The sequence below is a fragment of the Protopterus annectens genome, chromosome 11.part0 (genome assembly GCF_019279795.1).
Source record: "Protopterus annectens isolate FY-2018-M chromosome 11.part0, PAN1.0, whole genome shotgun sequence".
Classification (NCBI taxonomy): domain Eukaryota; kingdom Metazoa; phylum Chordata; order Ceratodontiformes; family Protopteridae; genus Protopterus; species Protopterus annectens.
The window spans coordinates 1,266,629,322-1,266,656,835 of NC_056745.1; the positions used below are offsets into that span (position 1 = coordinate 1,266,629,322).

At 42.9% G+C, this 27,514-nt stretch overlaps 1 protein-coding gene across 1 annotated transcript in view; it reads left to right on the plus strand.

The window, feature by feature from the left end:
* RBM28 (RNA binding motif protein 28) overlaps positions 1–27,514 on the plus strand; it is a 1,154,212-nt gene that overhangs the window by 919,231 nt on the left and 207,467 nt on the right. Inside the window, exon 16 of the mRNA XM_044088621.1 lies at positions 7,306–7,380. Within this exon, the coding sequence (XP_043944556.1) occupies positions 7,306–7,380 (75 nt within the window). The remainder of the gene's footprint in view (positions 1–7,305; positions 7,381–27,514) is intronic.

Below are 27,514 nucleotides of genomic sequence, written 5' to 3' on the forward strand. Positions count from 1 at the left end.
CAGTATCTGGTCTTGTAGATGTGGACAACCCAATATAGCTGCATTGTAGTACATAAACAAGCAAATATAGACTCCATCTTAGTTACTTTGCAGGCTGGCCATGCAAAACTAAGAAAAAGCTTTGAAAGTGTTTAGAACATTGCCTACAATCTATATCCCTTCGGAGCTGAATTTATTGGCAGACAGATTGACCAAATCATAAGCAGTCCTCTACAAATGCTAGACAAGGATAACTTTTTAGATGTTTATGGACAGTATCAGGTTATCATGTAGTTGCAAAGAATTGTACTTGGGAACATCCCTAAAGTTAGTAGGGTATGTGGGCATATTGAATCAGGTTTCTAATGGTGGAGGCCACCAAATGGTTGTCACATCTGACCAGTTATGGGGTAACTCGAAGTGTAGAGTAACATGGTGCTATTGTGCTCTGTTAGTGATGACCATACCTCTCAACCTGGAAACATCACAAGTGTGGACAAAGGCCCATGAAAAATAGGTGCAAATCTGTGCATTGATTAACATAAAAGTTGCATACATAATTATGTGACCCCGCCCACTCCACTGGGATTCCGGTATGCCAATTTTTAAATGCAAATTGAAGAGACAAAATAGTAAGCACAAGATAAACTGAACAGTAGTGTTTTATTCATATTAATATTTAAACTTGAATCAAAACTTTGAACTTATGCAAACCTAAACTACAATTTTCTTTTATAAAAATAAAATTAACTACTGCTTTTTAAGCTCATTGCTTAACTGTACTCTGCTATTCAGGATGCTTACTTATTTCCAAGTGTGTGTGGTATGCTTTCTATATGACAATCCCACCCCACTCCCTTGGCTATTATGGAGACAGCAAGTGGCCATGCACCTTACAGACCACACATTAACTCAGTGGGAAGTTAGGGTCTTAAAAATCCTGTCTAATCTGCATTCATCCTGTCTAATCTGCATTCAGTCTGCCTTGACTAGTTTATCTGTTCTTTGTTATTTTTGCTCTGTCTTACTAAACAGCCACCTAGTATGTAGATGGTGAGCCTGCACCAGCTCAAACAGTAAAGTAAATATTAAAATATCAGTCTATAAAAAATTTTGTGAAAAGAAAGAAAGAAATCCCATTATAGCTGACATTTTTGAAAGAAATTTGCAGTCTACCTTTATGTGGTCATGAAAGGCAAAAATGTATTAAACCCAAAAAAAGTTAAGCTTACTCTAAGAGACAGATGATGTACACCAGACAAGTTAGCAATGCAAGCAAGAAAACATTTTTTCAGAAGAAATGTATTTACAGAGGTTTCAGTCATCATAAATGCAAATGTGCTGTTGCTTAAGTTGAAACAAATCCACCTATAAAATTATCTGTAGTGTAATATCTGTTACAGCATTTTATAAATAAAAGGATTTAAGTTCAGAATAAAATTATATAAAAAACCTTGTGGAGAGCTCAAACACTACTGTCCTTACTGACCTTTTCCCAGAGACCCCTGCTAAACATATTATATAATCCCTGAGGGCTTTCACTACTGCTTGGTGACAGAAATCAATGAGTATGAGGCGTGTGGATTGAAATTTCTAATAGAGCTGCTAGTTCTGCCTGGCCCTGTGCTGCTTTTCAATATCTGCCTTCAGTCAGTACAATAATGTTCTCACTTCCAGCCCTGGCCCTTGGAAGCAATAGCCCAGCTGAAACCTTCCTTGTTTCAGGCCTGCTGTACACAGCTCCCCTTATCCCTTCTTGTTACTCCTCAAATCACAGTATTACACACTTCACGTGCTGTGGCGAAAATGGCGACCTATACTATAATATGCTCACTGGTCAATAAAATACTTTCATTATGAAACAGGGAATGCTTTAGAGAGGTACTAAACTTATTCACATCGGATGAGACCAAAAAAAAAAAAATCTTTTGCAGGCAATGAGCAACAGAGAACTGTTTAACTAGATGATGCTCAGGATAGCTTTCTGTCCACATTTAGATAGTTTGTAGGTACTATTTATTCTTTTGAGCAGGGTTGTTCCCGCCAAACAGTGAGCACTAACAGTTTTCATAACACCGTCTGGGAAAATTACGTTGCGTTTGCTAAAGAGTTTTGCCACCTTGTTTATTTTATTTCTCCAGAGAGACAAATGGAGGCAACTGAGCTCTGGGGGCTCCTAGGTGAACCGACCACTAATATGGTGTGATATGTAGAATTACGCTACTTAACTGCAAGTGTATTTCCTAAAAAATCGCTAAGAGTAAGTCATCTTTAACGTTTGTGAATAGTATTGAATAAAAATGTATACTAGACCCCTTCCCCCATGCATGCAAACTCAGGATAGCCAGACGAGCACTATGCAAGCTGTAGTGCGATTATTAATTTTTAAAATAGAACATTTTGCCCAATACAAGGACACTGAATATCCACTTTTAACTGCAAACAAAATAATGCACTAGTGAGACAACAAAGAAAATAATGCTTATGTTTGTGCAAATTTGTTATATTGTTAGCTGTGCAGTTAAAGCAACTAATATGTATACTTTTTAATATTTATTGTCTAATTCCTTACTTTGGCTAGATATATCAGAAAAGGCAGTTATGTCATGGGAAAGTTAAGTAGCAGCAGAAGAGTTAAGGTGCACAAATTGGACATAACGGTTATTGGAGGATGCAAGTCTCAAAGCGTCTTTACGATCCCTGAAATCCTGGCAACATCCCTGCATACAAACATATGCATGAAGACACCTGTCACACAGAGTTTGTTTGTGTCGTTCGGCTTTTCCCGGTTAGGGGTCGCCACAGCGGAACTCCGGTCTGCTAATGATTGGTAGTTGATTTTTACGTGCCGAGTTACCAGCTCTGACGCACAACCTTCAACGAAGGTACGCTCATTCACGTATGTCTCCACGCAGAAGACGCTCTAGCTGAGTATCGAACCGGACAGCGTCTTACTGTGAGGCGACAAAGCTACCACAGCACCACCACCGCGGGTACCTGAAATAGTTTTATTTTTTTAATTCTTTTTTTTTTTTACCTGTCGAACCAAAGCTCACAACCTTGCTAAATCTTCAACTAAATCCCACACACTTGCGTAGTCTTGCATAATGTTAACACAAACTTTCACAAAGCAGAAAGCACTCTGCTGAAAGATAGCCTAGAAAGGGTTGCTCGTAATATTCCAACATGCCCATAAATACAAAATTGACTGCAGTTTCACAAATGCTCTCTTCCTGCTTGTTACTCTTACCTTGTTGAGGAGAAGCCAGCGGAGGCCAGATAGACACAGGTAGGCACTGGGCAGGTGTGCGAGGAGGAGTCATTGTGACTGTAGTGTGCACTGTACTAATTAGTCTCTGGCATTAGCTAATACTGTGTCCACTCTAACCTCCTGATGTCTGCTATTTCTTCTATGTTTGATTTTCCCCCTTAGTTTGGGAATATTTCCAGCCAGCCTATAATATTCCAGGAGGACTAGACATGCAAGACATTGATTTGATCATGCTACAGTGCAATGTCCTCATTGATTGGCTGCCCCCTGCAGCCGTAAACAACTTTTTTTTTCTTTAAGTTTACTCTTTTGGACCAAATCTGACGCTGACATTGTCATGCACACCGCTACATGTTGACTTTGCAGGGTGCGTGATGACGTCGGCAACAACTAAAAATTGTAAATAAAAGAAGAAAGCAAAATCGGGATTCAAAGGGGCCACTTGGTAATTTGTGGCACCCTATTATTTTGCACCCAAAAAAAGGAAAATTCTGAGGGATTTGGGGCAGTTGAGAGGTATGGTAATGACCAAATCTAGTACGTTTGGGCCCCTGGTTAGGTATCGCACTGCCTGGTCCATTGAGTCATAATTGTTGAAATCTTGGAAGCATTGTGCATATTTACTTGAATTTGTATAGGTTTTCAAAATTCTGAACAAGTGGTTTGAAATCCCCAAGAGTAAGTGTTTGGTTCAATGCTAAGGGCTTCAGGCTTGTTTAAATGTACTTCAAAGGTAGCCAATATCGTAGAAGGGATTCTGTAGTTTAGTTAGTTACGATAATATGGTGAAGTTGCTTGTTACTATATTGCTGTGTGTGTGTGTGTGTGTGTGTGTGTGTGTGTGTGTGTGTGTGTGTGTGTGTGTGTGTGTGTGTGTGTGTGTGTGTGTGTGTATGTATGTATGTATAGGTATATCTCAATAACTCCTCGGCTTGGACAGTGCACAAATCACTGTCACAATCAGGGAATTATGAGGCCATCTCCCTTAATGAAGTAAACATTGGACATAGACGAATTGATTTAGCTGTGGAAGAATACCTGATTGATCATAGAATTACTGATGAGGTCTACCAGTTTTTGAAGGTTGAACACCCTATTTTAGCCACCATCATAGGAATACCCAAGGTTCATACAAATTTGGAATGTCCTCCTTTTAGACCCATAATATCAGGAAGTAAGTCAAAAACTTTTCCCTTGGGTGTTGCTATTGATAAGTGGGTGAAGCCTATTTACAATAACATTCCTCATCCAATTAAGGATTCTTGGATGTTTTAGACATTTGACACCACAACTATGGGACAAGAACCTTATTTACATCACTATTGATGTTATTGATCTTTTTTCTTGTATTCCCAAGGAAATAGGACTTGATTATTTCAGCAATAGCCTAAGGAAACACTCAAATTTAGATTGGGACAAAATTGGTCTTATTGTTGATATGATGGGTTTAGTGTTAGATCATAATTACATCCACTTTGAAAATGAATATTTTAGACAGACTAGAGGCGTTGCTATGGGAGCTTCTTGTGCTCCCATATTCACCAATCTTGTCATGCTCGAATGGGAAACCCAATTCCTATTCAATAGTGAATTTTTTCAATATAATGTATATTACACGAGGTTCTTGGATGATCTCTTTGTGTTATGGAAAGGTCCTAAAGAATTGATTCAGTCCTTTATTGACTATATAAATAATACAACAGACTTTTTAAAGTTTACATTTAACATCAATAAAAGTGGTACAGCATATCTGGATACATATATTAGTCATGGTGATGGAGGGTTTATATCTTGTATACATAGAAAGGAGACATTCTCCAACGATTATTTAGAGTTTAGTAGTAATCATCCTAAACATGTATTTAAAAATGTATTCAAGGGGCAGTGTATCAGAGCTGCCCGAATGTCCTCGACTAAAGAAATCATGGTCAAAGAATTATATTTAATTAAGTCAATGTTTAGTGCAAGAGGATATCCTGTACCCTTATTAAATGATGTTGTTAGATATGTCAGTAAGGAGTGGGGTAAAAAGTATGTACCTTTATTAGGTCATTTAACACATGAAGTTCCATCTTCGGGAAATAAATCAATAGAGGGTTTTGGTTATAGGGTTTGTGTGCTAATGTACTCCCCAGTAGTTCAGTATATAGAAAATATTGTAAGACAACATTGGAACTTGATCACTATGGATGATGATTTAGCCCAGGTTTTGGGTTCTCATCCCAAATTCGTTTACAAAACTGGATACAATCTTAAAAGGATTTTAGAATCCAATATATGCGATAAGAATGGGAGGACAAGTGGTACAAGTAAATGTGGAGCATGCAATCAATGTTGCACTATTAATGAAACAGTGGGTGTGAAATTGGACAACTTCAATAAAACATATATACGATATAGGGCAGGGAATTGTAATACTAAATACGTTGTCTGTCTGGCAACTTGCCAAACATGTTCAGCGTTTTATATCGGTAAGACCGAGAGACAGCTGAGACGACGTATTTATGAACACCTTTACAGTATTAAAAATAAAGACAACAAGAATGCCCTGTATAGGCATATATTCAAAAGTGTAAACGCGCACTATTTTAAATTTGTAATCATTGATCAGGTTAGCATTACAGCATATGGAGGGAATGTCAAAGCCTTTTTGGCCATGAAGGAGAGTAAGTGGCAGATAATTACTGATGCCACGAGACTACCTGGCATCAATGATTCTATTAGTATAAAACCATTCTTACATTTAGCATAGTTTTTATGGTTTAGTATTACAGTATATTTTATTATTATTATTACGTTTTTAAGGTCTTTTATGGATTTTTTATGGTTAGATCATTGGCTTTGACAACAGCAATTATATGGGTACATCTTATACATATTAACTACATGATTATTGAATGCATGATCATTTATCTTATTTACATCTTATTTATATTTATATTCATATGTATACATTTTTATATTTATGTTTTATTGATATGTGAGTTTCATTGTAATAATAGGGATAGGACTGTCTATGTATGTTTTATATGGATATACCTTTAAATCATCTAATGAGAAATGTCTTTTGGCACCTAAAAGTTTATTTAATGGGTGCAGTATCAATTATTGTTGTTCTGAAGAAGTCTGCTTTTGCCAGATGAAAGCACTTAACGTAGAGTGTTTAGTTATACTTTTATTTCGTTTTTTTGGAATAAACTTTGTGCACTGTCCAAGCCGAGGAGTTATTGAGTCTTGCCATTCCACACCAGTCACTCAGTGGATTTTACGTTGTAGTTGTGTTGATGTATAGATATATAGTAAGTGTGTGTATACCTACATATGTATGTATCTGTTTATATATGCATGTATATTTTATATATGTGTGTGTGTGCATATATGTGTGCGTGTGTATGTATACATATATATATATATATATATATATCTACACACACACACAAAATCTGCACACACATGTACGTATATGTATAATGTATGTGTACTGTTATACACAGCCACACAAACCTGTACTGTGCAGCATTTGAGAGTACTGCACTCCTAAGTGTACCATCCTTCAGATGTGATGTTAAACTAAGGTCCCATCTGCCTGAGTTGGTGGTAGCTCAAGTGGATGTAAAAGATCCCACAGAGCCTATCGAAATGTTATAGAAAATTCTGCGATGCCCTGGCCAAATTTCCCTTGATGGTAAAAATATCACCTCGGGTCTCCCCTAGGTTAGTGGGACTTACCCATTCAGCAAAGGATAAATAAAAAGCTTATATCTCTATGAAATAAACATGTTTCTATAGTAATGTATTGGAGAAAGATATGTACATATTTATATGTTTACATGTACAAATTTGCATACTTTGAGCTTTTGCTTATTGTATAGCTACCGTTTGGTTGTTCTTACAAAAACTCAGCTGTATTGTTTTGCACCGTGGAATATAGTGACATGCTTTGGCTTTATTAAAATCATAATTCAGTTTTGCTTTACTGGAGGCTGAGTTTGCCAAATACTGTTGTTTTATGACCAAAATTAAAGAACTTGAACATAATCTTGTTTCTCCTTTAGAGGCCAATTGTGGAGTTCTCATTGGAAGATAGAAGAAAGTTGCAAATAAAAGCTAACAGAGCACAGCGCAACCTGGTAAGTGTTCATGCTCGGTTTTGTATTAGAACACTACCCCACCAGATGCGCAGTGGGAGGCACCGCCCAGCACCCTGCATATGACTTTTATGGCTACTATTACTCATCATTGAAATGAATATGCAAAACATTGTAAATAGTTGAATCTGCGCTGCTGTAAGTGCGTGTTAACATACATAAATCCAAAGTATAGAATGTAGAAATATATACGCATATTAGCTGTTATATGATACATTGCAAATACTGAATACGTACATAAACTGTAGTTCTTGGAAGAAGCAAACACTGGGGTGCAGGGGGGCTGTCCCCCCTGTAAAAGCAATTACTGCACAAAATTTAGTAAGTAAGCATGGGTCCACGTAGTGTACAATGTAGAATGTGCCTAAAGGTGTTATTGTCACTAAAACTTAATATAAAGAATGGTGCATGCTCATTTATTGTAAATGGTGCGCGCGCACACACACACACACACACACACACACACACACACACACACACACACACACACATATGAAGGGATGGTAACTGTTGGGGCTGCCACAAGGGGTCTGTACTGGAGAGTCGTTTTCAGTATTGATGCAGGTAATGAAACTGGCTTGGTAGGGAAATTTTGACTTTGCTGATATCACAAAATTACCCATTACTGTTTGTACAGAATGCTTAGTAAAGATGAGAAGAACTTTGCAGAGTTAGAGAAAATGTAGCCTGTTATCACCAGGAGCAGAGACATTCTCCCTGTTTGCATATAGTTAATAGATCCCATCTAGTGTATTGTGCAGATGTCCTTCTATTCATATGCTGCTGTATCCATAACTTGAGGGAGTCTGTCTGTGGTTAACTTGTACGTCCAGCCATTTTACAAAAGTTAGCTGCTACTACAAAGGTATGTGCGGCGGCCCACAGCGTTCAAAGTATGTCGGCCATAAACAGACTTCAGCATGCACCTACCTCAGAACTTTTCTGCCACCTGTGTGATTGCCAGTTACGGTCATCGCTAACTTGGAGAAGTGACTTTGTGCTTGTCCATGTTCAGATAAATACCCCATTGGGGTTTTTGGTTATCTTTTTGCTACTGTGTTGTGGGTTAATGTCAGGTAGAAAGGGCAAGTATCGGTCTGCAAGCCAGATTCCACATAAAGACTTGCATGAGCTCTGCCTATTCTATCTGGCCAAGACCATGACCACACCACTTGTGAAATCTGTCAGGCTTTTGTTCCCAAAACCCTTAGGATTTGTCTCGCCACGTTAAAATTGTATCTAGAGAGTCAGTGCTTGAAACGCTTAGCCAAAGACATGGACCTGACATTGGGAACCTCAGAAGACCCACCTACAAAAAAGGACAAGAAATACCGGCCTGATCCTACTGCTGTGTCCTCTATTCTGACTTTACCTCTCAAGGCCGGTGAAGGCCCGGAGTCTGAGTCTGAATCTGCAGACATTTCACTGATGGGTATCCAGGAGGAAGCTGTCAAAGAAGCCTCTAGTACAATGCAGAGGGAGTCGCATGCATCCGATTCAGGCACCGAGGGGGGACCAAGGCTTATCATTTCTGAGGGCCCATGTGAGGTTTCCCAAATAGTCTTCCACGAAGGCGTTATCTCTGATGTGGAGTGCCACCCAGCATCTGGTCTCCTTCCCTGCATCACATAACAGACATCTCTGTGCCAGATGCTACGAAAAAGATGGAAGAGTCCCCTAATCCGTCTGCAGTTCCTCCTGTGTATCCTGCCTTTTTGGGTGCCTTCCTGGCTGCCTCCAAAGTCCGAGATTCACAACTCCCTACACCAAAGAGCCCAGACAGATTTTATAAAATCCCTGAAGATGCAAAATTCCTCTTCAAGGCCCCTTCTACATACCCTTCCACGATTTCTCTGACTGCAGGTAAAACTTCCAAACTTCTCCCCTCCGCTTCCCTCCTTCCTTCAGATAAGGAATGCAGAATAATGGAAAGACTGAGCAAAAAAGTATATACCTCTGCCACTTTAGCTGTGAGAGCCTTAAACTACCAAAGTCATATGGCCAAATATTCCTTGGCCGTTCTTATTGATGCTATTAAACAATTGGGTGACCTTTCTGATTCTTCTATCAAAGCTAAGGTTTCTAGTCTGTTAAATTCTTGCAGTCAAGTAACTAGACACTCCATTAAGTGTAGTAATGACACAGTGGAGCCTTCATCAAAGGCTGTGTCCTCAGGTTCTGTCATCAAGAGATATTCCTGGCTTAGGCTACAGCCTCTGCCTGATGACACCAAGTCAAAACTCATGGACGCTGCCTTGGATAACAAGGCTTTGATTCAGTGGCTGCTGAATTCTTTAAGACTCTTCAGGTGAAGGGCAAAGAGCTCCAGGACCTCAGGCACATATTTGTCTCCCAGATGTCCTTCAAGGATGCATCTGCAGTCCTAACAAATGGGTTGTCCTGGCCTCAGGCAGCCCTTCGGTCGGCCGGATTCCAAAGTCTGGGTCTGGCCTCGGCTGGTGTCGCACTTCACCCGACGTCATAGCTGCAGTTCTTCGGGTATAAAGGCATCAGCCGACGCCATTTTCCTCAGTCTTTCTTGCCGCATGGCACCCGAAGCAGAAGCTGTTCGCAAGTGCCGGTCGGTCAGATCCAGAGATTACTACTACCGAAGACTTCTAAAAGCTAAGTACCCCGTTGGGGACTCTTTCTTGCCTCAGCCGATGTCAGAAAAAGTGAATAACTGTTTAACTTGTGGGAAACAAATACCTCATAAAGACTTCCACTCTTACTGCCTACCTTGTTTAGGCCCAGACCACGACGTAGCAGCTTGTTTAGCCTGTGCTTCCTTCAACCGACGGACGCTTAGACGTCGGTCAGAGTTTGCCGAGGAGTTTTTCGCTTTTGCTTATATCATGCCGTCGGAGACTCCGACTTCGCATTTATCTAAAAAGTGTAAGGAAAAGGACCGACACTCGCGGTCCGCGGTTTCGGCCGAAACCGCGGTTAAGCCAGATCATGAAGTGTCTCGGTTTCAGCTGAAACCGAGTCTGCGGTTCTTCCTCGCGAAAAGCATGCCTCCTACTACCGAGGCCTCTTCCAGCATGGCTGAATCTGCTACTGAAATTCCTCCTGCTCTTACAGTTTCTCAGGATTTATCAGATACTGTTCCCCTAGATGTATCTACTCCTGCACGTGGAGCTGCTAGGCCCCTGCATCCATGTCAATTAAGGCCTTTGCCAGGGCTAAAGCAGCTAAATCTTCCAAGGCCGTGCCTACTAAAGCCCCCTCTCACAGGCCTAGCTCTAGTACACAAATGCTTAGTCTAGCAGAGGATCTCATTTCTTTGATCAGGGGATCCCAGTCTCACCCTGATAGGGCCTCTCAACCCCTCCAGAGAAGAGGCCTAGAGCAGAACCCCCTGAGCCAGTTTCCACTGATTACTCCTCAGACGAATCAGAAAATTCAAACCCTCCTGAGGGCCCTTATTCTCCATATGAGGAGTCTGATGCAGAAGACTCCATTCCTTCTGCCTCTCCTCCTGAGGAATTTTCCTTTGGGGAAACCCTGCATGCTATGAGGGAACAATTTCAATGGCAGGGTCAGGATTTCTCAGACTCTAGGAAAAGGCTTAGAACTTTTTTGCATTTGCCACAGCATAGGCCTTTAGCCATTCCTCCAGTACTTACAGTTGTGGATGATGCATTTAATGATGCTTGTACTGCTCCTGATTCACTCCCTCCGGCCCTGCTAAGCCCGACAGATACTACAGGGTTCCGGACACACATAATCACTTGTATAAGGCTCCTTTTGCAGATCCTGAAACTGTTTCACAGGGCCCCAAAGCGGTAGCAGCTACCTCTGCCAAAAACCCACTCCCCTCTGAAAGGGAATCTAGGACCTTGGAGAGATGGGGTAAAAAAGTTTATACTTCTGCAACTCTTTCGGCTAGGGCCTTAAACTGTCAATTCCACATGATTCAGTATCAGGAATTTATGTTAGATCAGTTATCTAAAAAGCTGTCCTCACCTGAACCTTTAGACCGAAAGTCTCTTCAGGAAATGGTACATAACATACAGCAGGTCAGTAATCATTCCTTAAAATGTGGCTATGATGCACTGGAGGCCTCCTTTAGATCAGCTATGACTGGTACAGTGATCAGAAGGCATGCATGGTTAAAAGAGCAGTCCTTACCAGACCATGTAAAATCAAAGCTCCTAGATGCTCCCATGGATAAACACAATTTGTTTGGCTCTCCTGCACAGCAAGTGCTTAAGAAGGTGGAAGAGAAAGCAAAATCTGTCCAGACAGTCAAGGATTTCTTACAGGTCCAGCCTCCAAGGTTTAGTAGGAACTGGCCTTCCAAGAATTGGTCCTTTCCAGACTCCAACAGAGCACAGAGATGCAGGAATAGGCACAAGAGGCAGAGGTCAATCCAGAGGTGCCTACAGAGGACGTCAGTGGCAGCCTAACAACCAGCGAGTACTGCTGCAGACCCAGCCACTACCACTTCCACAGGACAATCACAGTGACTTGGCTCTGAAGCCGCCTACCAGGGAACAACTAGAAGCACCCTTAGGCGGAAAGCTAGCCTTATTTTCAGTAAACTGGCATTGCATTACAGGAGACAAATGGATTTTACAGACAATAGACAAAGGTTACAGGTTTCACTTCCATACTCTACCAAGGAAGAGAGGAATGCCAAACCTACCTCCAAATCAAATGGCAAACGCTCTAGAACAAATAGACAACTTAAAAAGGATGAGAGCTATAGAAAAGGTACCATCTATGGAACAAGGGCAAGGATTTTACTCCAGACTTTTCCTGGTGCCAAGGAAGGAAAATCAGTGGAGACCTATTCTAGACCTGTCCGCACTGAACACTTACCTCATTGTCCCAAAATTCAAAATGCTGACTCTACAGCAGCTTCTTCCCATGCTGGGCAAGGAGTCTTGGCTGGTAACTCTAGATCTCAAGGAGGCATACCTGCACGTCCCCATACGACCAAATTGCAGAAGATACCTCAGATTTCTTGCAGGATCAGAGCATTATCAATTCTCAGCATTGCCTTTTGGCTTATCTACTGCGCCCAGAGTATTCACGAAATGCCTGGCATCAGTAATTGCTCATTGCAGGCTTCAGGGAATTCAAATTTACCCTTACCTGGACGACTGCCTGCTACAAGCGGACAACAAAAACAAATTAACAAAAGATTTGAAAAGGGTCATTCATCTACTGCAAGCCTTGGGATACACAGTCAATATAAAAAAGTCAAGGCTGTTGCCATCCCAAAGGATAACTTTCTTGGGTGCAGAACTGGACACATCAAATCAAATGGCATCCCTCACAGCAGAAAACAAAAGCACCTTCCACTCTACTTCATGGCATTAACAAGAACCAGCTTACAGCAAGGAAAGTCCTGCAAGCCCTGGGTTACATGGCATCCTGCATAATTTTGATCCCACATGCCAGACTGCATATGAGGAAGTTGCAATGGTACCTCAGGAATTTATGGTCTCAGCACAAGCACAGCCTAGAAACCCAAATTCCAATAATTCCATGCCTGAAGCAAGAATTCCAATGGTGGGCTCAGGCCTGTCAATTGAACAAAGGAATGCCCTTCCACAGCCCTCAACCAAGCCAGACTATCACCACGGACGCCTCAGACCTTGGTTGGGGGGCACACATGCTGGACAAGTGCATACAAGGCTTATGGACTCAAGACCAGCTAAACCTACACATAAACCAAAAAGAGATGCTGGCAGTAAAACTGGCAATTCAGGCATTCAGACCATTTCTCCAACAGGGACAATTGCTGATAAGGACGGACAACACCACAGTTATGTGGTATATCAACAAACAGGGAGGCACACATTCATATCCTCTATGCCGGATGGCAATGGATCTCTGGAATGTGGCCTTAAGCCTCAACATACAGCTCAAGGCAATATTTGTGCCAGGGGAAGAGAACCTACTACCAGACATCTTAAGCAGGACTACCACGGATGCCCACGAATGGATGCTGCATCCAGACATCTTCAAATCCATCACAAGGAAATGGGGACTACCAGAAATAGACCTATTCGCATCCCCACACAATCACCAATTGAAAAAATTCTGCACAAGGACATACCACCCACTTGCTTGGAAGGTGGACTCCTATCTTTCAGTTGGGAAAACCTGACAGCATATGCATTCCCACCTCTTCCTTTGATGCACAAGGTGCTATTGAAGATCAAAGAAGACCATCCAAGAATCATCCTGATAGCTCCAGACTGGCCGAGGCAGCACTGGTACCCACTACTGAGGAGTATGTCTCGGGAACTCGCATGGCCTCTACCCCAGGTTCCTTTACTGCTAACACAGAACAACTTCAAAACCCTGCATCCGAACCTGAAAACACTGCAGCTAGCTGCTTGGAGCATTGCATAAGACAAAATAACCCAGATTTATCTCAAAGGGTTAAAGACATTATCTTGGAAGCTCGCAGACCCTCAACAAGAAAAACTTACTCAGCGAAATGGAAAAGATATCTCTTTTGGAGTGCAGCAAAAGGGCAAAATGTAGCACTGGTAAACATAGCTAACATACTGGAATACTTAGCAGAGCTTTTCCACAATGGCCTGTCTTACTCTTCCATTAAGATTCATAGCTATTTCAGCAGAATACAACTTGGATCCTCCAGTCTTCTCTCATCCTCTACTCAGGCAGTTTCTGAGAGGAATCAGAAATGTAAAGCCACCAAGGAAGCCACCATTGCCTACATGGGACTTGAACTTTGTGCTAGAAAAGTTGACACTTCCCCCTTTTGAACCAGCAGCAACAGCAGAATTACAGTACTTATCATGGAAAACTGCTTTCCTGCTTGCAATCACTTCAGCAAGAAGGGTTTCTGAATTACAGGCATTAATGGCAGTGCAACCCTTCCTTGTCTTCCATCAGGATAGTGTCCATGAGAACTAATCCTACCTTTATGCCAAAGGTGGTCTCCAAGGTATCTTTAAACCAAGCAATCCACCTACCTACATTCTTCCCCAACCCACAGAACAGGGGAGAAAGACTGCTGCATACCTTGGATGTGCATAGGCAATTGCGCTACTACCTGGACAGAACCAACAACAATAGAAAAACTGACCAGCTTCTGGTAGCATATGCCACAGGCATGGAAGGAAAAGCAATTTCAAAACAGACAATCTCAAAATGGATAGGAAATTGCATTAGATTTTGTTATTCTTATCATGGAAAGGCAACTCCAGAGAATATCAGACCTCACTCCACAAGGGCTACAGCCACTACTACAGCTTTTGTGGCTACAAAAGACATTTTAGAGGCTGCTACTTGGAGCTCCGTGCATACATTTGCGAAGCATTATAATCTACCCTTGTACTCCAGATCCCGAGCAGGTTTTGCCACTGCGGTTTTGCAAGGGATCTTAACTACACCATAATCTTGTTAGGGCCTCCTCCCCCAGTTTGGCTATGGTATTCTACCCATTTGTTAGGACTGCAGATGCATCCTTGAAGGACATAGTACAGTTTTGTACCTACCATAAATGTAGATGTAGAGGTATGCATCTGCAGTCAGGATACCCTCCTTCCCCACTGTGGTACTCCTAGGGTTTTTGCCCATCTTGTAGCTAGCTGGGGGAATCTATTATGGTGTATTTGTTTGTATATATGTATATACATGTTTATTTCTATTTGCTTTCTGTTGTTTGGAAACATTTGCATTTATCCAAATTTAGCCTTCCTAGAGGGCATCTGGGGTAAGAAACACTGAGGAAAATGGCGTCGGCTGATGCCTTTATACCCGAAGAACTGCAGCTATGACGTCGGATGAAGTGCGACACCAGCCGAGGCCAGACCCAGACTTTGGAATGGCCCGGGCCGAAGGGCTGCCTGAGGCCAGGACAACCCATTTGTTAGGACTGCAGATGCATACCTCTCGGACATCTACATTTATGGTAGGTACAAAACTGTACTTTCTCTGCTTCCAGAGGAAATATCCAGCTAAAACTACCTTTGTGAGAATGCCTTCCAGACATGTGCCACCCAAGGGAAAAAAAGATTCAAGGAAGCAGACCCCCTCTAGGTCTTCTCCCTCTACTCTAATTCAAAAACAGCCTTTTCAGGCCAAGCCTGGTAGTCTGTGACACTGCCCTCTCCATTTATCTCTATCTATCCTTCCCTGCTTGGAAACAGGTTACCCAGGACTCTTGAGTCCTCTCAATAATAAAACTAGGTTATTTCACGGTGTGGGAAACCAGCCCTACCAACTCCCTCGAGACCAAATGGCTTGCTATCCCCCAGTTCTGCAGACCCTACTCTCTCAAGGCACAATCAAGAGGGAAAGGATTCTACTCCAGGATGTTCCTGGTCCCCAAGAAAGAAGGTCCATGGAGACCTATCTTGGTTTTGTCCCATCTAAACACATTTGTCACGGTCCCCTCCTTTCGGATGCTAACCTTTTCTACTCTTCTTCCCCTGATCCTCCCTCAGGCCTTAATGGTGTCCTTAGATATAAAGGATGCCTATTTACATATTCCAGTCCATTCTCTTTTTAAGAAATTCCTTTGTTTTTCAGTGGGTGTTGTCCATTTTCAGTTTTGTGCTTTGCCATTTGGTCTGTCTATGGCCCCAAGAGTGTTAGTGTCTAGCCCCAGTCATTGTTTTTGCCAGAATGCAATGTATCCAACTCTTCCCCTACCTGGATGATATGCTCATCAAGCATTGTCCCCACAGCTGGTCCAACAACATCTAGACTTCACCATCACCCTCTAGAAGTGCCTGGGATTCACCATAAACCTTCACAAATCCTCCATGACACCCTCTCAGGATCATGTGTTCTTAGGATGCAGGATTTTAACAGGACAAATGATGGCTTGTATCCCTCCAGACAAGATTCTGTCCCTCACATCCTGTTTTCAGGAGATTCTCCCTCTCCAAGCCCTGTTGGCTAGGAAGTTTCTGAGGCTCCTGGGATTCATGGCCTCCACTATTCCCGTGGTATCCTTAGCAAGACTACACATAAGGAAATTCCAGTGATACTTAAGGACAATCTAGAAACAACACCTGCATCCTCTGGAGTTTACGGTACCCCTGCTTCCCTGCCTTTCCAGGATACTAAATTTGTGGATTGCATAGATCTCTACCAATTCAGGTCTTCTCCTGCAACCCCTTCCCCCCCAAACAGGATCTGTACATAGATGCTTCAGACTGAGGTTGGGGTGCAACCTTAGGAGAATGGAGAGTGAGAGACATTTGTACCCTAGGCCAGCAGAGGAAGCACATTAGTATCAATGAGATGAGACCCTTGATATTGGCCCTCCAAATCTTCAAGGATCGGATTCTACTAGGTGTGTTGAGATGGTACACAGACAATACCACTGTGCCGTGGTACATCAATAAATGGGGTGGGGGGTCCTACCTCCTGTGCAGATTGACCCTACAGGAGTGGGAAATCGCCCAACAGAGGCATGTAAACCTCCTAGCTTTCTACATACCTTCTGCAGAAAATGTGATGGTAGATACTCTAAACAGGACCATGACCCAATCCTACGAATGGATGCTAAACAAGGATGTGTTCCTGGACCTGGTCTATCGATGGGGTATACCTCAGAAAGACCTTTTTGCCTCTTCCGTGAACAGACAACTCCCAACCTTTTGCACCAGGATACCCTCTCCCGGGGCATGGAGGGTGGATGATCCTTCCTTCCCATGGAAGGGGATGTTCGCATACACATTCCTCCCCCCTTCCCTCTCCTACAAAAAGTTCTGCTGAAGATTCAGTGAGAACAACCTCAAATCTTGTTGGTGACCCCCTTTTGGCCAAGGCAGCATTGGTTCCCCTTATTACATCATCTAGCCGAGGGCAGTCACCACAAGTTACCCTACCAGATGGACTTGCTCACACAGGAAAAGGAAACTCTCATACACTTCAGACACCTTTACACCGAGGACATGCTTTAGGTTCTGCAGGAGGCCAGAAAACCCACTACCAGAAAATCCTGTCTGTCCAAGTGGAAAAGGTTTTCTGTTTGGTGTCTAAAACAAAATATTCAACCACTGATTGTAGGACCTCCAGTGGTTTTGTCTTACCTCTGTGAAATGATGAACTCTGGCTTGTCATACTTCTCAGTTAAAGCACATCTATCTGCCATCTCAGCATGTCTACCTCTCACCTCCCCCTGTAACTTCCAGACTGGAAGTTAAGCTCTTTTTAAAGGGGGTATTGCACATTAGACCTCCAAGGAATCTCATCCCCCCCCCCCGATCTTAATTTTTTATTGCTAAAACTGACCTTACCGCCCTTTGAGCCAGCCAAGGACTGCTCTCTGCAACACTGCCTCTCCCCCTTTCCCAGTTTTCTGCAAGGACAGGGTTTGCTTACACTCTAACCCATCCTTCATGCCCAAAGTAGTTAATGACCTTTCCCTGAATCAGGCCATCAGTCTTCCTACCTTCCTACCTTCTTCCCTTCATCTCAAACCTGTGCTGAAAGGATCCTTCACTCCGTGGATGTATGTAGACAACTCAGATACTGTTTGGCCAAGACCAAATCCATCCATAAGTCTGATAGGCTCTTTGTCTACTATCACCCAAGAGCCCTGGGACACCCTGTTTCCAAGCAAACCATTTCATCCTGGGTCTGTAAAACTATTCCTTTTGCTACACAGCCCATGTCAAAAGGCTTCCCTTCCCAATGAAGGCATGCTCCACTAGGGTTGTGTCCTTCTGTGGTGCCTTTTTTAAGGGTTTGGATACAGCTGCCATTTTAGAAGCAGCTGCATGGTCATCTGTCCATATTTTCACCAAACACTATAAGTTGGACATTATTTTCAGATCCAGAGCAGGATTTGCCAGGGCCATTCTTCATGGCTTTGTGGAAAATATCTCTATTCCTCCATCCAATTCTTAATAGCATGAGCTTTTGCACTCTTCCTTATGTTATGGATACAGCAGCATATGAATAGAAGAACATAGTATAGTGTGTAGAAGTTTACCATAACTTTAGTTGTCCTTCTGATGTTCATCGTGTTTCACTGTTGCAGTCATCACATTTGGGTTATCTGCTTGCAGTAGCCCTCAGTTGGCCTGATGATCAAAGTCTTGGGTCCTGCGTTGGTTGCTGTCTCATCTTCTGTGATGTCAGGTTGTCAGGGGTATAAAGCATGCAGCCGACACCATTACATCAGTCTTTCTTGCCGTGTGGTGCCCAAAGCAGAAGCAGTTCACAAGTGCTGGTTGGCCGACTCCTGAAATTTTCGTTTTCGAGTTTTAGAACCGAAGTCTTCAACTAAAGTTAAGTACCTCATTGGGGAAACTTTTTCTTGCTCTAAACTGATGTCAGTAAATGTCAGTAATTGTATTTCTTGTGGAAAGCAAATACCTCCCAAAGATTTTAATTCGTACTGTATTCCTTGCCTAGGCTCTGACCACGACGTACCTCGCTGTCAGTTTTGTGCCTTATTTAAGCAACAAACTATTCATCATCGTTATATTTACGCTTCTAAATATTTTGGTACTCGGTTCAATTATCCAGATATGTCTTCGGTAAGCTATCCAACTGCTGACATTCTGAAAAAACGCAAAGATAAAGACAGAGACAGGCTGCCTAGGTCCAAAGCTGCTGACGACACTTCTCCTAAACCAGTCGCCAGTTCACCGGTACTCACTGAGGGGCTTTCGCAGCCCCTGATATCCGCTGCTTCAGATTCGCAGGCCTCTATTGAGACCCATTTAGAGTCTGGTATGCCATGAGATGCTTCAATTGTGGAACATGTGGATGTCTCTACCTTGGATGGGTCCGGAGCTGCTGTGCAGGCACCGGCTTCTGAGGGTGTATTCAGGCTTACTGACTTGCATGTTAAACTGACGCCATCTTCTTAACTATGCATAGAAACCGATGCCCAGACCGCATGGTCAGGCCAATATGCCTAAGATAAGAATGGCTGAAAACCTTATTACTTTAATCAGGGGAAGCCAACCTTCCCCCACTAAGAGACCTAGGACTGAATTTGCTTATGATACTTCTGACCAGGGTTCTGAAATTTTTGTTTCCTCTGATGACCAGGATTTACCCTTATCTATCTGTGAAGATTCTGATGCAGAGGACTCTATTCCCTCTGCCCCCCCCCCCCCGAGGATTTCTCTTTTGGTGAAACCCTGCATACTCTTAGGGAGCACTTTCGCTGGGAAAGCCAGGATTATTCTGATTCTAAAAAGAGACTTGGGGATTTCTTACTCCTGCCCCAGCACAGGCCTTTAGCTATCCCTCTTGTACTAGACATTGTTGATGATGCCTTTTCTGAATCTAGCTTGGCCCCTGACTCTTTGCCTCCTGCTCCCAGAAAACCTGAAAGATATTACAAGGCTCCTGACTCTCACGAGTTCCTTTTTAAAAATCCTACTGCAGATCCTGAGACCATTTCACAGGGACCCAAGGACATCAAGGCTACTACTGCCAAAAACCCTACCCCCTCTGATAGAGACTCCAGGGCGCTGGATAGATGGCGTAAGAAGGTATACACTTATGCAACTTTGGCCATTAGGGCCTTAAACTGCCAGTTTCATATGTTAAAGTAGCAGCAGCATGTCATTGGATTGCTTAAACAGAAAATGATGTTGATTCCTGATTGTGCTGAAAATAAGGATTTACAGGATTTAATGCATTCTGCTGAACAGGTTGGAAAGCATACTTTGCTATGTGGTTTTGATTCACTAGAGGCATCTTGCAGGGCTGCTGTCACTGGGCCTGTACTTAAAAGGCATGCTTGGCTTAAGGAGCAGTCTTTGCCAGATCATGTTAAAGCTAAATTGCTGGATGCTCCCTTAAATTAGGACCGCCTGTTTGGTAACAAAGCAGAAGTTCTTAAAAAGATGGAGGAAAAAGCTAAATCTATCCAAACTGTTAAAGATTTCCTACAAGTACAGCCTCCAAGATTCAGTAGGCATTGGCCCTCTAAGAATTGGTCCTTTCCTGCCTTTGCCAGGCCTTCTCTGTCCAAACCCAGAACCAGCAGAACACCCAGGTTTTTGTCTCAGGGTACGCATTGGACTAAGCAGTGGGGGGATCCTACGTCCAAATCAAGGAGTAGTAAGACCCCCCCATGGTAAGCTGTCTCAATGACTTAACTTTAAAACTTCCAAGAACTTCTCAGCTGAATGCGCCTTTAGGGGAAAAGATTGCTCTGCAGGCAAAAAACTGGGACCTCATTACCCAGGACAAATGGGTTTTAAATATAGTTTCCCCAAGGATGCAGATTTCACTTTCACACGTTTCCAACTCCAAACGGTTGGCTAGTGTACAGAGGCTCAAAAGCAAGTACTGTCTCTCTTAAGCATAGAGGCTATTCAAACTGTACCAGAAGAGGGAAAGGGACAAGGTTTTTACTCAAGACTTTTCCTGGTACCCAGAAAAGACAACTCATGGCATCCTATCCTGGACCTTTCTATCCTAAACACCTTTTTGGTGATTCTAAAATTTAAGAGGCTAACTCTTCACCAGTTGCTTCGTATGCTAGGCAAGGATGCCTGGTTGGCAACACTAGATTTAAAGGAAGCCTACCTACACATCCCAGTCAGGGAGTCTTGCAGAAGATACCTACGCCTCGAAGCAGGCTACATGCACTATCAGTTCTCTGCACTGCCCTTTGGCTTATCTACTGTGCCCAGGGTATTCACAAAGTGCCTAGCTCCAGTCATTGCATTTTGCAGGCAAAGAAATATTCAAATATACCCATACCTGGACGATTGTCTAATTCAGGCAGAAAGTCAGGACATACGTTTGAATCATCTGGCATTTGTACAAAAGGTGCTAAGTTGTTTGGGGTACACCATAAACGAAAAGAAATCACATCTTGTACCCTGTCAACAAATTATATTCCTGGGAGCAAGCTTGAACACAACTTCCCAGGTGGCTTTCCTCACGCCAGAAAAACAAATTCATTTGACAACTTACTTCAAACTAATGGCCACAAAAAAACTGCTATCTGCAAGACAAATACTGCAAGCCTTGGGGGTTCATGGCCTCCTGCATTCTACTATTTCCATATGCAAGACTGCATATGAGGGAACTACAGTGGTATCTAAAACGCCTATGGTGTCAACATTCTCAGGACCTAGAAGCAATGATTCCTATCATGCCTTGCCTACAGTTAGAGTTCCTTTGGTGGGCAGAAGCCTGCCACCAAAACAAGGCACCACCATTCACTCTACCCCCTGCTGCCCAAACCCCAACAACAGACGCATCAGACTATGCATGGGGGGGGGGGGGGCTCATCTGGCAGGGATGTGCATTCAGGCCAAATGGAATCCAAGTCAAATGCACCTGCATATCAGTCAAAAAGAAATGGCTGTACAAAATGCTCTTACAGCCTTCAAGGACCACATTCTTCCAGGACAATTAATGGTAAAGCTGGACAACACCACTGTTATGTGGTATATAAACAAGCAGGGGGGTACCCATTCATACCCTTTCTGAAAACTAGCCATGGCTCTGTGGAACACAACCTTGAGCTACCAAGTGCATCTACAGGCTCAATTCCTGCCAGGAAAACTAAATACACTGGCAGATGAACTAAGAAATCTCATGGACCCACATGAGTGGAAACTGGAACCAAAGACTTTCAACATGTTGATAAACAAATGGGGGAGCCCAGATATAGACCTGTTTTCCTCCCCCTAGAACTACCAATTGGACAAATTCTGCACAAGGACTCCCCACAATCAAGCTTGGAAAGTGGATGTTCTGTCCTTCAGCTGGAAAAATCTCTCAGTTTGTGCCTTTCCTCCTCTGCCTCTCCTCTCCAAAGTACTACCAAAGATCAAACGGGACAAACAAAGGACGATACTGATTGCACCAGACTGGCCATGCCAGCACTGGTGTACCCCCTCTTGCGCAGTGTGTCACAACTGTCTCCATGGCACCTGCCTCAGACCCCTACCCTGCTGTCACAGCAGGAGAGCCAGATTCTGCACCCTCAGCTTTAAACCCTGAACATGGCAGCCTGGCTAATTACCTAATCTCTCCATTACCATCCCTCAGTAATCAAGTGTTGGATGTCATTTTGGAGGCAAGGAGGCCTAGTACTAGAAAATCTTATGCTGAAAAATAGAAAAGATTCTTTGCCTGGAACCAAACTCAAGGGATGGGCACAGCAGCACCCAATTTACCTCAGATTCTTCAATACTTAACTGAGATGCTTCACAAGGGCCTTTCCTTTTCCTCCATCAAAATTCATGCCTCAGCCATTTCAGCTCGTTACAACACAGAACCACCCCTCTTCTGCCATCCACTGCTCAAGCAGTTCCTCAGAGGGGCCAAAAACTTAAGACCACCCAGGAGAGCCCCAACTCCATCCTGGGATCTTAACTTTGTATTGGAAAAACTCACTCTTCCTCCTTTTGAGCCAGCTGCAAGTGCAGAGTTAAAATTCCTTTCTTGGAAAACAGCCTTCCTTTTAGCAATCACTTCAGCAAGAAGGGTATCTGAATTACAGGCCCTTATGGCAGCTGAGCCTTTCATCATCTTTCATGCGGACAGGGTGTCACTCAGGACCAATCCCTCCTTCATGCCCAAGGTAGTTTCCATTGTGGCTCTTAATCAGTCCATTCATTTGCCAACCTTCTTTTCTAATCCACAGAACAAAAGGGAATGGATACTGCACTCCTTAGATGTGCACAGACAAGTTAGATTTTACGTGGACAGGACTAAACCTCAAAGGAAATATGAACAACTGCTGGTGGCATTTGCTGCAGGGGCAGAGGGGAAGGCCATTTGAAAAGCAAACAATTTCTAAACGGGTAGGCCATTGCATTGATTTCTGCTATAAGCACCATGGAAAACCTATCCCACAGGGGATTAGACCACATTCATCCAGGGCTGCATCTTCCTCTACAGCCTTTCTCAGAGGTGTCCCTACCAGGGACATCCTAGAAGCTACTACCTGGAGTTCTGTACATACTTTCACCAAGCATTACCATTTGCCAATTCTCTCTAAATCCAGAGCTGGCTTTGCCATTGCAGTCTTGCAGGGCCTTATAGCTGGTCCTAATGCAATCTAAATTCCTCCTGTCATCCTTAGCTTTGGGAATCTACCCAAATGTGATGACTGCAACAGTGAAACATGAAGAACATAGTACAGTTGTGTACACTTACCATAAATGTAGATGTTCGAGTGTATTCACTGTTGCAGTCCTGGTTACCCTCTCTCCAGCCCCTGGACCTCTTTTGGCTATACCTCTATTCTCTTTTACTATGATTAAAATCTTTTTGGTGTATTTGCTTTTTTGTTGGAGATATAACCTTGTGTGTGTGTGTTTATATCTGTATATATATAAAAAATTGCTTCCCATTAGGGGGGCACCTGACATCTGGGGCAAGAAAAACTGATGTAATGGCATCGGCTGCATGCTTTATACCCCTGACTACCTGACGTCACGGAAGATGAGACAGCAACCGACGCAGGACCCAAGACTTTGATAATCAGGCCGACTGAGGGCTACTGCAAGCAGATAACCCAAATGTGATGAGTGCAACAGTGAATACACTCGATCACCTACATTTATGATAAGTGTACACAACTGTACTTTCTGTATGCTGCTGTATAGTTTCCCCACCCTGCCTTTCCCTCGATGCTTGCCTGACTCCTGAGTACCCACTCCATAGTACTCCTTAGTCGCTGGTTAATGACATCCAATTCTGAGGAAGGTCCGTGCTGATGCCTGCTTTGTACCTGACATCTCTTTATGGCCAATGTACACTGAATGGTGTGGGCCTTCGCATGTACCTTTGTAGTAGCAGCTAACTTTTGTAAAATGGACAGATGTAAGAGTCAACCAGAGGCAGACTTCCTCATGCTATGGATACAGCAGCATATAGAAGAGAAGGACATTTAAAGTTATGGTAAGATTTTACACAACTATACTTGAGACCTTGTCATTGTATTAGCATAGCTTGGAGGGAGGCACTTCAAAGGAGGGTGACAAAATAATGTGCTGTCTAGATCTTAAACCATGTAAAAAGGGTTAATTTGATTTAATTTGTGTATTCCCAGGATAAGATGATGGTGGTCTAGATTAGCTGACCATGAGTCTTCTGGACAAACAGGTAAACTGAATATTTTTCTTTGGGAATAAAGCCGTGGCTTTCCCTATACAGCAGGCTGTACCTATGTGAAATTGTCTCACCGTTGAAGAGTGATGTCCATTCTACCAGGGGCCCACAGCTAGCAAAGCAGCTTTCCTTAGAAGTGTTGCTTCCCATCCCATCTTGGAAGCAACTGCCTGATCTTATGCATACCTTTGCCAAACATTATAATTAGTGCTATCAAGGCTAGGTCAGGCTTTGCTGTGGTTATATTGCAGGCCCTTATGTACCCTGCTCTCCCAACAGATGAAGCCTGCCTTTGGTCTGTAAGCTACTGCAGTAATCCCAATAGTCAGTAGTGCAGCAGTGAATTATGAAGAACATAGTGCAGTTGCGTTAGGAATTTAACATAATTGTAGATATTCAAGTGTATTCACTTTGCAGTACCAGCTGGGGTAGTTGCATAGTGTACTGTATTTGCATCTTCCTTTCTTTACCATCTGAACAGGAACCCTCCTTCTCAGGATTAACAGCAATCTGGAGAGCCAGTTTTAGGGTTCCTGTTATTGCAGTCTCCCTCCTGTTACTGGTTTATCTCGGGGTGGGTTGTGCTGTGGCTCCCATGATCAAACTTGCAGCAACTATGGCAAAGACATCAGAAACATTGCACAAGCTGATGCCCCTTTATACCAGTGATGTCCTGACTTTGGTGTTGAGGGCATCTGGTGGAGTTGGTGGGGGAAGGGTAAAGTGCTGATGAGCTTCTGCAGTCAAGAATCAGAAGTCAGTACTGCAACAGTGAATGTACTTGAACATCAGCAAGTATTATACTATCCTAACACAAGTGTATGTAAATGCTGGACCTTCAGTAAATCAGAATCATCTTAGCACTTCTTTCACACACTACCTGGTGGGTTGTCTGCTTTGCTTGTTGCGGTTATTCTTGAGGTGGATCATTACTGTCCACTTATTTGGATTGTTACTGAACTTGAAGAGGAGTCACTCCATTGCTGCCGTTGACAATGTATCCATTTCCTTCAAAACTGCAAATTGATCATGAAAGTTTGCTCTTTTTACATAGTGTACCCTATAAAACTGTGAAGTGTGCGGCTGTGAAGACCTTTTTCATCCATGAACATCTGAGTTTGTTAGGTTCCTTCATAACTTAAAAGTCAGTGGGTTTTATGGCACCAATATGTATACTTCTTTTGCAAATTGTATTCTTTAAAGGTGAATTGCTGTAGACCTTTTCAACTAGGCACCAGTTTTGGTGGTTAAAAAAAAAGGTCTGTACTCTTGCAAGGCTGCTAAGGCCTGGTACTCATAACTAGTATCCACCGGGTCTGTACCCTCCCTCACATCTTTCAAGACCACTCTGAAAAACTTCCTAGCTAAAATCTGGCTCTGTTCTTGCTGAAATCTAGGGTAAATTGTATCCCTAAATGTGAACAAGCATCTTTTAATTCCTTATACTTCCTTACTCTCCCTTCTTCACTTCCTTACTGCTATCTAATTCTCTTCCCTGACTTTTTCTCTAAGTATACCATAAGCCTGTTTTCCTCACTTCATGTTGCAATTCCTATTTATATAACCTACTTATTTAATTTATCTAAAAACTGTCTCAAATTTCTCTAAATGTTAAATAATTGTCATGTACCTTGTATCGATTTTTAACCAATGTTTGTTTTATACTGTGTCCAATTTTTAATTATTATTTAAACTGCAGATGTTGATCGTGAAAATATTGTTCTTAAAATGTTTTGTAGTAATTTGGAGCTTTTCTCCCCGGGTCACCACTTAAAATGAGCTTCTAGCCAATCAGACTTTTCCGGTAATCAAATGTACGTAAATAAATAAAATGAATGACTGTACCTCTAAAGACTTCTCTTCTGCTGCTGTATAAAAGGTACTTTACCAGGCTCCATTTTTTGTGTTCTAATGACTGTGTGCATTCACAGCTGTTCTTGCTTGGTTGAAACATCATTGATAGCAGAACCTATCTATGATTGCATTATCATCTCTGTACAATAGTAAGTTGTTTCATTTAACTGAGAAATATACTAAATTAAACTGAGTCCTTTCTGCAGCTGTCTCAAAGAATGCATTTTGTGGGAGATGTTCATCGTGTTTCACTGTTGCAGTCATTACACTTGGGTTATCCTGCTAGCAGGCTACCCGCAGTCAGCCAGAGTTCCAAAGTCTAGGTCCGGTGTCGTTTGCTGTCGCCTCTTCCCTGATGTCAGTGCGCCAATGGTATAAAAGATGCAACCGACGCCATTTTCTTCAGTCTTTCTTGCCGCGCGGTGCCCGAAGCAAAAGCAGTTCGCAAGTGCCAGTCAGCCGACTCCTGAGATTTTCGAAATCAAGTTTCAGAACCGAAGTCTTCAATAAAGCTAAGTACCCCACTGGGGAAACTTTTTCTTGCTCCAGACCGATGTCAGTAAAAGTTAACAATTGTATTTCTTGTGGGAAGCAAATACCTCATAACGACTTTCACTCTTACTGTATTCCTTGCCTAGGCCCTGACCACGACGTTACTAGTTGTCGGTTTTGTGTTGGATTCAATAAACGCACTATTAAGCGTCGGTTTGATTTTGCTTTGCATTACTTTGGCCGAAGGTTTAACTACATAATACCGTCGGAACAACCGACTACCAGAATTCATAAAAAACGCAAAGACAAAGAAAAGGACAGGCATCCGAGGTCCAAAACCGATGACGAAGCCTCTTCTAGGCCAGTCACCGGTTCTCAGTGAGGTGCTTTCCCAGCCCCTGACACCCGCTACCTCAGAGCCACAGGCCGTATCCGACTCCCACGTGGAGACACCTAGGCCTCTGGAAACTCAAGATGTTCATCGTGCTATACTGCTGCAGTTATCACACTTGGGTTATCCTGTCGTCAGGCGGTCCGCAGTCGGCCGAATCCCAAAGTCCTGGTCCGGCGTCGGTTGTCGTTGCCTCTTCCCTGACGTCAGTGTGACAGGGGTATAAAAGAGACAGACAACGCCATTTTCTTCAGTCTTTCTTGCCGCGCGGTGCCCGAAGCAAAAGCAGTTCGCAAGTGCCAGTTGGCCAGCTCCTGAAATTTT